The following is an 11,812-nucleotide window of genomic DNA, read 5'->3' as shown; positions in this document are numbered from 1 at the left end:
GCATTTTAAATAAATATATATATATATATATATATATATATATATATATTGTCTTTGAAAAAACAACTTTTAAAAATTTCAAAAAATTGAATACGCAAGTTTAAGGTAGCAATATTTTCATCTTAAAATAATGGATTAATTATGTTTTTGAGTCCAATAAATATATCAATATTTTGTTTAAGTTTTTCGAAAAAATTTCTTCGACTTTTAGTCATTTAAAAATTTTTCATCATCACTTTTGGCTCATAGTTTTAAGTCAACTCTTGTGTAGTCTTCATAATATTTTTCTTTGACATTTTTATGGACAAAAAAGGCGACGAATAATTTTACCGAAACTAAAAATTCTGATGGAATACTTTACGAGAACTAAAAATGCTTTTGCAAAAAATTTACATAAATTAAAAATGTGATTTTATTTTATATAGACTAAATAACGACTGTTTATATGAAACAAAAATTTAACGAAATTCTCAATCTCCAACGACCGTGCATGGAAAAACTCAACAAGGGGAGATTTCTTCAGACATAACAAGAAAGATCGTTATTCGGAAGCAGGAGGCTATGAGGTTATGCATGGTGCATCATAATGCAACATAGAAAACCTGATGCATCATAATGTATTATCTATGAATTAAATCTTTGTGTGATTTAAAATTGAGTTTTGACGTTCAAAATTCACATACCATATTTGAGACGACGCTCAAAATTTGTTTGCATACCATATAAAATGATGTACTTAATAGTTAATGAAGTTTTCTTTATGTGTTCTTTCTAGATGACACATATGAACATCGTGGAGGCACAATACAATGAGACCAAATAGTTGCATTTCTTAACTAAACATAGGTACTTGATATATCTGATGGTGTGAGCTTAAGGTATCAGATGATGCAGTTGATGTTAGATGATATGGAGCTTAAGATACCAGATGTATTCTTTACTCACTATTAAAGAAACTAAATTTAGTGAGGGAAAACGTAAAATTTCTATCTAACTCTGTCACTAAATTTTGCGACCAAGGAATTTGTGAGGAATTTAATTTTTTCTGTCACCAATTTCCTTCGTTAATTTTGCTTTTTCTAGTAGTGACTCTATGTCATTCATTAAACAATATGCAACATATGATATCGCGTGTTCTATGATTTGTTTCTATGATTACTAAATACTAAAGTGTTGGGGAAAAAAATATTAGTTTCAGGACTCTGGATAACATTCTCTAGCATATGTGGGCAAAGAAAGCATCTATAAATTAGTGCTTTTTTGAAAATAATCATTTTAAATATTGATTTACAATATCAATTTGTTTAATATTCAAAATTGAATAAATAACCATTATCCTCTTACATGAGACATTGTCATCATGGTTCCTAAACGAGTAAAAAATGCAAATTAATTCTAGCTTTAGAGTAAGTGAAGTTTAGTAGAAGATATTAGAGTTTGGGGTGTAAGCGGTTTAGACAAATCCAATAAAAACGAAAATCCAAATCGTATCAAACCCAATAAAGTATACAAATACAATAAAACCGAATCTAAATGAATCTCCACTTTTTGTTTTCTCTTACTTCCGTAACTTTTTTTTTTTTTATACTCTTATCTTCAAGTTGGATTATCTATGATTTGTGAATTTATGCAGGTTCTGTTCATTTAGATTTATGTTTATATCCATTTTCATTCAAATCTACCTCTATGGATGTGATCTTTCTGTGCTCAGGTTACTCTCTTTGCTTAGATTCTCCAATGATTCATTCCCTCTTTGTGCTTTCAATCTTCTACATGCATGTTTTTTATTTTAGAAAATTGAATATGTATGTTATTGATTTGTGCACAACAATTGTAGCCCTTGTTTTAGTTCATGGGCAAGCTTAAGCCATGTTCATTTTGTTATACTGTTATACTGTGTCAGATCATAGTTGCAAAGTATACACTTTTGGTTTTCGTTTATGATTTATTGGAATTTTGTAGCGCCTAATTTACACAATCTTGTTGGATATGCTCATGATAGCACATCAAAGTATCCACTAGAAAGAAGCAATGAAATATGAATTGAGTTCAATTCAAAACAACAATACACGTTAGTTAGAAAATCTGCCTAATAAGAAGAAGGCTTTTGAAGTAAAATGGATGTTCAAAACCACAATGAAAACAAATGGCCAAGTTGCAAAGTATAAAGCTTGTTTTCAAAAGTTTTTTTTTTTTTTTGCAAAATCTAGGCCTAGATATTAATGAAATTATGCTCCAGTTACAAGAATTAAGATAATAAGATTGGTAGCTTCTTTGGCAAGTAAGAAATGGTGGAATTAAGTTAGTTAGATATTAAATCAGATTTCCTTAATGGTCCATTGGAGGAAGAGCTGTTTGTAAAACAACCTTCAGGTTTTGAAAAGAAAGGAATGGAGATCAAAAGTCAGAAGTTGAATAAAGCCTTGATGGCTTGAAACAAGCTCTTAAGAGTTTGGAATTAGTCTACTGATAGTGTTCTCTTAAAACTTTGAGTTTGTAAGAGCTTGACACAGAGGTAACTTGCAGCTGAAGAAAGGTTTATGTGTAATCTCAAAAAATTTAGCTTAGTGAATTTCAAGTGATTATGTTTAGCGAATTTTTTTTCCTTAAAAAAAAAATGTTTAGCGAATTTTCCAACTGTCCAGCCTTTCCACGCGTTGCTTTTCTTGGACCACAAGATACCATGTCACCCAGGAAGTGGGGGCGACATACAACGCCACATGACACATTTCTACTGGTTTTTTATGCATGGATGTCAAGTATTGGCTTGCTAGGCGAGTAGGATTCTAGCTCTATAGGTATACAAAGATTTATTTGTCACAATTTAACATTCCTTGCTCTCCTCATTCAAATGTGTTAGGCAAAAATATCGCCAACAAGGAGTTTTTTAACTAAGATAGTTTTCATTCCCATCGAACACATATAAATAAAGATATATGGTGGAACCCATCGTATGCGGACGCTTTAGTGCACCGGGCTGCCCTTATATATATATATATATATATATATATATATATATATATATATATATATATATATATATTATCATATTATCATATGTTAAATAGTACTAACAGAAAACTGAAATGGACAAGTTGGTGAAACCATTCTCTTAGGATATCAGATTAATCATATGCTTGTGTTCCTAACCAAATCTACTAACTCAAGTATCTAGCCAACAAATTTTAGACGCTTAGATGAAAAGTACCCTTCAAGATTGTTATGATTCTGAACTATGTGAATGCTTATGACCCTTCTCTTCTCAGGTACTTTTTATTGGCACTGTTACGTTCATCTGTCCGAAATAAATTCGCATCAAATTATTTATCACTCTTTTTTCTGCAATCAGTGATCAACGGTCACTTACTACTGTTGTTGATATGGGAGCACCAACTTCAAACCCTTCTGCACACTGCAGACATCGATCGTGAACGTGATTGTCAAACTAGTCCCGGGGGGATGGTGCAGAGGCTGACATCAATAGTAAAGTAAGTGCTCAGTTTGGACAAGCTATAGACACCAATATATCCCTTGGGAGCACTTCCATCATTAAAGTACTTACTTGAATATATTCCTAATATAGGTAACGATAGTTTTATTATAATTTGAATTAAATTGATATTGTACATTAGTTGAAAATATAATTACTGAAGATCGTCATGAAATTAACAGTTCTAACCCCAGTGTAGTTTGGAACCAATGTTATGAAACGAGTCTTGTACATTGATGATTGAACTATTTGCAAAGAGTGGAGCATTGTAGGCTGCAGACACAAAAGAAGGACAACTACTTGAACACTATTTTCTCGATTTTCCCGTCAAATTAAAGATCTTGATCCCTAATCACGGATTCACGGGAAACATGGTCGACTTCAAACATGAAATATGGTCTCTATGCACATGATTTCCGGGAAACTAGAAAGTTTGAAATAAAATGCCGTAGATGTGTTGGTATCAATTTTTATGACTTTAAGCTATCATATCACCAAAACAGACCCTAAAAGATCTATCTGGAGTGTTTAAATTGATAAAATTTAACTGGAAAAATTAATGTGCACAAAAATTAGATTATCATTAAAAAAGCAGCTAGCAAGTAGCTCACTATACTGCTTAGAGCACACCATATTCCAGCCTTAATGGATGAAACACACTAATGTCATGGCAATGAAAGTCAGCACAAAAGCACACCATATTCTAGTTATTTATAAAGTGAAAGTTTACAACTTAAACTGCAACTTGAAGTATGGTTATTATCATTTCACTAACCAGGCAAAAGAAAAACAGTATAGATGCCTTGACCATAACTTACTACCACAAAATTGAAATTCAGCATTGAAATAACTTGTCAGTTAAGTCATATACCAGCCCATGTAGCACGCTTCTTGTGCAAAATCATGGAACCACATCCAACTCCGTCACTCCAAACAGAAAACTTGGTAAACGAGGAGGCGAAGACAGGTCTGCCACATATTCGAACTGTTACATATAAAAAGATATCATGTCATTAAACTTGCCATGATAAAGCCTTAGGAATGGTATAAAAAAAATATTCACCTCGTGCTGCTTGTATTTCGTTCGAATAGCTTTAAAGGATGCTCCCTTTTCGGATGTATGCAAATCATGTAAGACGAGAACACATTCTCTCAACTCAACTGGTTTATACTCAGAGTATTCTTGCAGGGCTTTTGTCTGCCACATCAAAAATAAAACCTTCATGAATAAATGCTTTGAAACATATATGTCAATTCAGCAATACTAATACTTTACTTAAAAGGCAAGTTATTAACTATTTAATCAAATACTTGCCCATGGAAGAGATTTAGGCCAAAAAATGATTCTAGCAAGAAATACAACAGACGCCGCCACCAAAGAAGGCAAGAAGCTCAAACAATCATAATCCAATAAACTTAGCTCAGCAAGATAATTAGTCAAGAACTCAAACTGCAAATATGAATCCTGAAGAAACACAAACCAAATAAACAACAATTAGAACACTTAACAACGCTTTTGAAATGTCAAACAGATAAATAATGAAAAAATCAAGCTCACATCGTTTTTCGCACAGGCGATTTCGTTAAACTTCCTGCATCAGTAACTAGACATAATTAGTCTGTTGTACTAAAATATTCTTCCCATAAATGACATTTCCAAAAACAGAATAACTAACAAACAGATTTGGCACTTTCTTGCCTTAGAAAAGTCATAACAGTAGGGTTGCTCAGATCAAAATCTAGGGTCTTGAGTATTTTATTTTCCATCTCTTGAACCTAGATTAACATGACACAGTCACAGAACAAAATTAACTCTTTAAATTCAACTAGAACACAATTTCCACAAACAAAGTATCATAATTTACCTCTTCCTTGTTGAATTTATCACGTGTAGTAAAGCATAAATCTTGCACTTGGGGTGGGGTAATATCTTCATACTTCCTTTATAATTTAAAAGAAAAATCAATCACATTAATGTTCAAGAAAATAAAGAAAAGGTATATGGAATATTTAAAGATGGTGAAGAAGGCTTACGATGCAATGTAGAAGGATGAAACACCCAACAATTCAAGGTTGATCCTTCTGATAGGGTGAGAAGATAGGAATATATCTATGTATGATACAGCAAGATGAAGTGTATCATTATGAAGCTTGTATTCTTCAGCAACTTCTACTAACCAATCCACCAATTTTCCTCTCAATTCTGGAGTAATGTATCTCTGAAGTATCTCCATGTAATCCTTCATTGGTCTTCTCTTTTCCTCCAACTAAGAAAAACAAATAGAATCTTAAAAAAAGAAGAGGGAAAAAGATAGTTGTAGAAATGTGTTACCTCCATTGATCGAAGATACGTGTAAATTACGTTTTCTTCCCTCTTTGCAGCGGAAGTATTCATCTTCTTGCTGTTCTTAATGTTCTTGCAAATAGAGAGAGAAAACGAAGAATGTTTATATAAATAGCACACTTGTGTCTCTTATGTTTTGAATTTGAAGTTTAAACGCATGCACATCCCTCATGCAATGCAACAATAATACGTGTTAGCCGAAATTATTTGATTTTTCAACTTTAAATCTATCTCATAAACGAAAGAAAATAAACCTTTGTCAACTAAGTCCACCTTGCATGGTAAAAGGTTACGGAGACATCTATTCTCTGTTTGTGTCTTTTCATTCATTCTCCCCTATTTTTTCTCTCTTAAAAATAAATAAAGGTGACAACTAGGGTACCCATGGAAGAATGGTGGGTAATTTACCCCAACCAATACACATTAGCCACATAAGCACATTTTTAAGTGGTATTCATGAACTATCTTGACCCCACCAACAAATTGCTCATTTTCATTGGTTGGTGGGTAAATTACCCACCATTCTTCAAAGGTAATCTAGAAAAAACCATAAAGTAAATCAAACTCACTCGATAAAATACACTGCTTAATCTTTTTTTAAACAGCAAACAAACTTACTGTCCGTTTGTTTTAACTTTTTTTAAAATAGATTATTTTAGTGCAATATTTTTTTGCTATAATTTTTTTTAAGGAAAGTTTCAAATGAAAAATTGTTTGATTAGTTTATCTTAAAATATAATTCTAAGTATTTCATCATTTTGTTATCATTTTTTTATTATCCTAAAATTTTGAAAAAAATCTCTAAAACAAGCTATTTCAAATAGTTTTTCATAAAAATCATTTTTGAAAGATGTCACTTTGAAAAAAAAATGTGATTTTTACTATGTAAAATCTTTAACAATGAATATTTAAGCTAGTGAGTGCCAAAATTTCATTTTTAACTTATGTTAAATTAGTTTGAAATAACTTCTACCATTTTTGAGTAAATTTCTAAAAAATCCATTTTTAGAAATACAAAGAAAAATCTATTTTTTTTAAATCTAAAACAAACGAGCCCTTAATCTTAATCTCAATGAATACAAATTTTTCGATAATTCAACTTCTAAATATCTAAAGAGTTAAAAATAAGTTACAATATATTATCTTTTTTCAAAAAAAAAAAAAAATATATTATCTTTTTCTCTAATTATGAAAGCTAATGACCTGTAAAAACACATTTTTCCCCGTCTTAATATTTTAACACCTCAACATATATTTACCTTTTTGTGTCTTTTGTAACAAAAGATCTTATTTAGTTGAGAGAGAAAATAACTTTCAAAAGATTGATCGACCCTAATTTATCCTACAAAAAAATCACTAATCACGGACGCAAAACCAAGTTATGAAAAATACGAAAAGTGAACATCTGTGACGAATAATTAATGGATCAACCGTCAACACGATATCAAAATCCAAGTGTCAGCAACTCTCTAAATAAATCGGCAAGCATAAAAACTCTTTCGAGTTTGAAGAACCAAAATGTAGGCAAACAAGAGACACTGAAACCTGCATGTCTCAACATATTTGGAAACAAGAAATCAAATCACCATGTCATATTATAAAATAATATTTTTTTTATTGTTGTTGATTATTAATTATTATATATTTTAGAAATATGACTATAAAAAAAACACAAAAAAAATGATAAATGAGTTAATAAATAATATAATTATTCAATTCATACACGGGACTCATAACGACTTCCTCATCAATAATGAAATCTTTGTTATTTTTAATATTTGTACATACTTTTTAGTTTATAACAACTATTTCGATGATTTTATCATGGGAAAATTACTCAAAATAAAAAACATCATGGAAAAATTACACCAACCTTCCATAAGGTCTTCTTAAATAACACAAACAGTTCAGTGCCTCCTTTTGCACTTTTGACCCCCAGATCAATTTTGATCAAGTTAATGCATATCTGGCACACACATAACTTAAATTGAGGTGCCACATGTGCATTGACGCAGTCAAAATTGATATGGGGCAAAAGTGCAAAAGAGGGTAAATTTAGAGTGCTGATTTGTTATTGTTTTTTTTTTATAGGGGACTAAAATAGCTAGATTTTGATATTTAGGGGCTCAAAACTGTAATTAAGCCTTAATTATAATAACTAAATTAATATATATGTAGCGGCTGTTGATGTCTTATAATTGATATATTAACAATGTCGATAAATTCGTGTCGTGTAAGATGTTCATGTTGAGTTTTTGTTTCATTTTTGTCGGAGGGTGTGCTCGTAGATACATTTTTCGATTTGTACTTGTAACACTCTAAAAATATTTACTTACACTTGAATCTAATTAAAATTTATTCATGATTCCGAAAGTGGCTTATTTATATAAATCTTTTAAAAAACAATTTTGTATCCCTTACTCTAAATCTTCACCTTTCTCAAATACATTCAATGAAGGTAACTTTATTTGATGAGTTGAAGATTGAAGCACAATGTCTTCCATCTTTTTGGTGGCGGTCGGAATTCGAACCTCGAATCTTGCATATATTATATATTGTTCATACCAGCTGAGCTAAGCTCACGAGGACACAAGGTCTTCCATCTAAGTGAATATCTATGCTTTAATTAATTTTTTGCATTTTTCTATTTTGCTGTAAATCATATATGAACTCATTAGATTTTACCATAATTGAATTTAAGTATGCCCACGTTAATTACAGTTTTGGTCCGTTAAGTATCATAATCTTGCAATTTTAGTCCCCTTTAAAAAATAATAACAAATCAGCCCTCTAAGTTTACCCTCTTTTGCACTTTTGGCCTCCCATATCAATTTTCACTGGGTCAATACATATGTGTCAACCATATCAAAACTATATATTCACATTTAAAATTTTTCTTCTGGCTTGTATAAAGCAAAAAAATTTCACTAGCATTTTTAGTCTTATAAATTTTTTCATCAGCATTTTTGGTCTTTAAAAATGTTAAAGAAAATTGTTAAGGGACTCAAATGAGAAATTTTATTTTTGTAGAGATTAAAACAATATTCTGAATATTTATAAAGACTGGAACCAAATTAATAATCTTCAAAAGTAAGCGAGGCATAAAGTAAATTTTGATCGATGTGTAATTTTTTTATAAAATTTAAAGAAAAATTATTTTTTAGTAGCTTTGCCCACATTCCGTTTTCATTTACTTAATTAATTAACCTTATTTTCTTTCAATTAGTCGAATTGGAAAGATCTTTTTAACTTTTTTATTTGAAGTTGGGTTTGAACAGCAGAGCGAAATTGAAGGCGGCAATGTAACAAAAAATAAATGAATATCGGCGCGGCAACACGAAAATTTCATTAAAATTAAAAAGTACCCAAATTTTCAAACCAAAATTATATCCAAATCCTAAAATTTTCAAGACAACTTCAATAGCGCCAACATTTTCATTTTCTGAAAAGTTTGTCTGAAACCGCTCTTTCTGTCAAAATTTCCGACCAAATCTCATTCCTATATAAACACCATGTCACTCTCATTTCTTCATCTCTTCCATCATCATAGTTCACAAACCCTTATCTCTCCTTCAATCTGAGCTGAGATGGAGACTCCTGCTTCAAAGAAGAGGGCTAACGCTGAACCAATTGTTCTTAACAATAAGAAACAAAGGGTTGTTTTGGGTGATCTTCCCAATTTACCAAATCTCAATGTTTCTCCCAAACCCCAAACTCAGAAGAAACTTAGGCCAAAGAAATCTGATGCTGTCCGTTTGGTTTATGGTTTCAATTTTGATAAACCAGATTTCAGCAAAATCAATGCAAAATCTGATTATGAAGAGATTTTTGAGTCTTATGCATCTGATATCTCCAACTATCTTCGCACAATGGAGGTAAATTTTTATTCTTTTTGTTCAATTTGATTTTACAATTTTTGGTTTTTTTTTAATTTTTGGTTTGATTGTTTCTCAGGTTCAGAAAAAGAGAAGACCAATGATTGGTTATATTGAGAAAGTTCAAAGAGGTGTTACTGCTAATATGAGAGGGATACTGGTTGATTGGTTGGTTGAGGTTGCTGAAGAATACAAGCTTCTCCCTCAAACCCTTCATCTTGCTGTTTCATACATTGACAGATTCCTGTCCAATGAGTCTGTCAACAGATCTAAGCTTCAATTGCTTGGTGTTTCATCCATGCTCATCGCATCGTAAGATCTCAAAAATTGTGTTATGTTTTTGTAATTTTAGTGTTAGTTTGCTGTTGAATTGACAATTTTTTTTTTTTTACTTTTTAAATTTGCAGAAAGTATGAAGAAATCTCCCCACCAAAGGCTGTTGATTTCTGCCAGATTACTGATAACACCTATGAGCTGAAACAGGTAAATATCATATTCATGATTAAAATCTTGTATCAGATTTTGTTCTTGTTTTAATTTGTAGATTTAATTTTGTTCCATGGATCTTTGTTTATAAGATTAATTGATGTTTGTGTAGGTTATTAAGATGGAAGCTGATATTCTTAAGTCATTGAATTTTGAAATGGGCAACCCTCATGTTAACACTTTTCTCAAGTAAGGACTGTTAATATTGTTAATTTCAATATCTAAAGCCTAATTGAAATGAAGTTAATTGGATTAATTGTGTTTATGTGCAATTACTGTGTTTCAGGGAATATATTGGGCCTGCTACTGAGGATCTAAAGGTAAATCGAACAGTTCATTAATACATGTTTATTGAACAGTTCATTAATATATCAGATTATGTTTACTGATTTGTTGTTTTGAATTTTCAATTTTCAGACTTCAAAATTACAAATGGAATTTCTGTGTAACTATCTTGCTGAGCTAAGCTTGATAGACTATGAATGTATAAGATTCTTGCCTTCTATGGTGGCTGCATCTGTTATATTTCTTGCTAGATTCATAATCTGTCCTGGAGTACATCCTTTGGTAAATATTTGATGTTATGTACTTTAATTGATTAGTTTCTGTAAAAGAATGAAGTAATTTCTGTATTTCAATGCATTTAATGTTGAGAATCTATTGCAGACCTCATCTTTGAGTGAATGCTTGTTTTACAAATCTGCTGAGTTGGAGGAATGTGTTCTGATTTTGCATGATTTGTATTTGGTAAGAAGGGCTGCATCATTGAAAGCTGTTAGGGAGAAATACAAGCAACACAAGGTGATTGTTTTAGCCTTTCTTTGTTATAGTTAATATATAGCTGGTTCTTATTATTGCAAGTTGATTGACTTGAAGTGTTTGTTTGAAACAGTTCAAGAATGTGGCAAACCTTCCTTCATCTCCAGAAATACCAAATCATTACTTTGTAGAAGAGTGACAATCTGAATCAGAAATACTGTCTTAGGGGTTAAGTGGTGTTTGGCAATCAACTTAGTTAGCCTTAGGCAAAATATGTTTGGTGGCTTAGATACTTGAACCTGGATCTCTGTGCATATGGTTACTTAATTACTCATTTTGTTTGGCTATCTCTTTTGATGCTAGTCTGGTAGTGCTACAAATTGTGATGGCCCTTAGTGTTTTTCAAATTTTATACATCCTATTGTCCTAGGATAAGTTTTTAGAGAAATATAAAATGAATAGACATACATTTGCAACATACAATGTATTTTTGAAGTGATGAATCAAGAATAACACACTTTTGAAACACTTGTATTCATCTACATTTTATTTTTCATATAAATTGATATTATTAGAAAGGACAATTCTATGGTGCATAAATATCTTGCCTCAAGCATAAGCTAATTTCCAGTGTTCAATTAATAGATCTTACTATTAAATCAAATCACAATACATTGTTATTCAATGGTAGAAAATATACTTGTAGACAATGCAAGACCATTTTACTAGTCGATGGATTTTTCTAACTTTCATCTAATGTATTATGAAAGATAACGTTCCTCCTAGTCATGTAAACAAATCTCTAGTCTAAATAATATTGTGAATCGTAAAAAACTGTTGATTTGAAAATAATAAACA

The 11,812-nt window shown here is 31.0% G+C and overlaps 2 protein-coding genes across 2 annotated transcripts; one reads left to right on the top strand and one right to left on the bottom strand.

Moving 5' to 3' along the window:
* Nucleotides 1–4,391: 4,391 nt before the first annotated feature.
* LOC25489920 (cyclin-A3-2) lies at nucleotides 4,392–5,885 on the bottom strand. Its single transcript, XM_024779047.1, has 7 exons — nucleotides 5,823–5,885; nucleotides 5,525–5,757; nucleotides 5,356–5,431; nucleotides 5,171–5,266; nucleotides 4,806–4,955; nucleotides 4,554–4,688; nucleotides 4,392–4,475 (listed from the first exon to the last, which is right to left on the bottom strand). The coding sequence occupies exons 1-7, from the start codon at nucleotides 5,883–5,885 to the stop codon at nucleotides 4,392–4,394; spliced, it is 837 nt and encodes a 278-aa protein (XP_024634815.1).
* A 3,397-nt stretch (nucleotides 5,886–9,282) lies between these two features.
* LOC25489919 (putative cyclin-A3-1) lies at nucleotides 9,283–11,538 on the top strand. Its single transcript, XM_013606277.3, has 8 exons — nucleotides 9,283–9,709; nucleotides 9,789–10,021; nucleotides 10,117–10,192; nucleotides 10,308–10,384; nucleotides 10,482–10,515; nucleotides 10,613–10,762; nucleotides 10,862–10,996; nucleotides 11,088–11,538. Exons 1-8 carry the CDS (start codon nucleotides 9,422–9,424, stop codon nucleotides 11,151–11,153), a joined length of 1,059 nt encoding a protein of 352 aa, XP_013461731.1. The 5' UTR covers nucleotides 9,283–9,421; the 3' UTR covers nucleotides 11,154–11,538.
* Nucleotides 11,539–11,812: the final 274 nt, after the last annotated feature.

Source organism: Medicago truncatula, chromosome 3 (assembly GCF_003473485.1).
Source record: "Medicago truncatula cultivar Jemalong A17 chromosome 3, MtrunA17r5.0-ANR, whole genome shotgun sequence".
Taxonomy (NCBI): domain Eukaryota; kingdom Viridiplantae; phylum Streptophyta; class Magnoliopsida; order Fabales; family Fabaceae; genus Medicago; species Medicago truncatula.
Note: the sequence above shows the minus strand (reverse complement) of the source record. Positions and strands in the feature narration are given on the sequence as shown.

What these genes read in the sequence shown, in the direction of transcription:
- LOC25489920 (XM_024779047.1), bottom strand. Translation starts at nt 5,885, where the DNA reads ATGAATACTTCCGCTGCAAAGAGGGAAGAAAACGTAATTTACACGTAT. An exon ending in GGCAAGAAAGTGCCAAATCT is followed by an intron (nt 4,956 to 5,170) that starts GTTTGTTAGTTA and finishes GTGTTTCTTCAG; the next exon opens with GATTCATATTTGCAGTTTGA. An exon ending in CGAAATACAAGCAGCACGAG is followed by an intron (nt 4,476 to 4,553) that starts GTGAATATTTTT and finishes TATATGTAACAG; the next exon opens with TTCGAATATGTGGCAGACCT.
- LOC25489919 (XM_013606277.3), top strand. Translation starts at nt 9,422, where the DNA reads ATGGAGACTCCTGCTTCAAAGAAGAGGGCTAACGCTGAACCAATTGTT. An exon ending in ACACCTATGAGCTGAAACAG is followed by an intron (nt 10,193 to 10,307) that starts GTAAATATCATA and finishes ATGTTTGTGTAG; the next exon opens with GTTATTAAGATGGAAGCTGA. An exon ending in GTCCTGGAGTACATCCTTTG is followed by an intron (nt 10,763 to 10,861) that starts GTAAATATTTGA and finishes AATCTATTGCAG; the next exon opens with ACCTCATCTTTGAGTGAATG.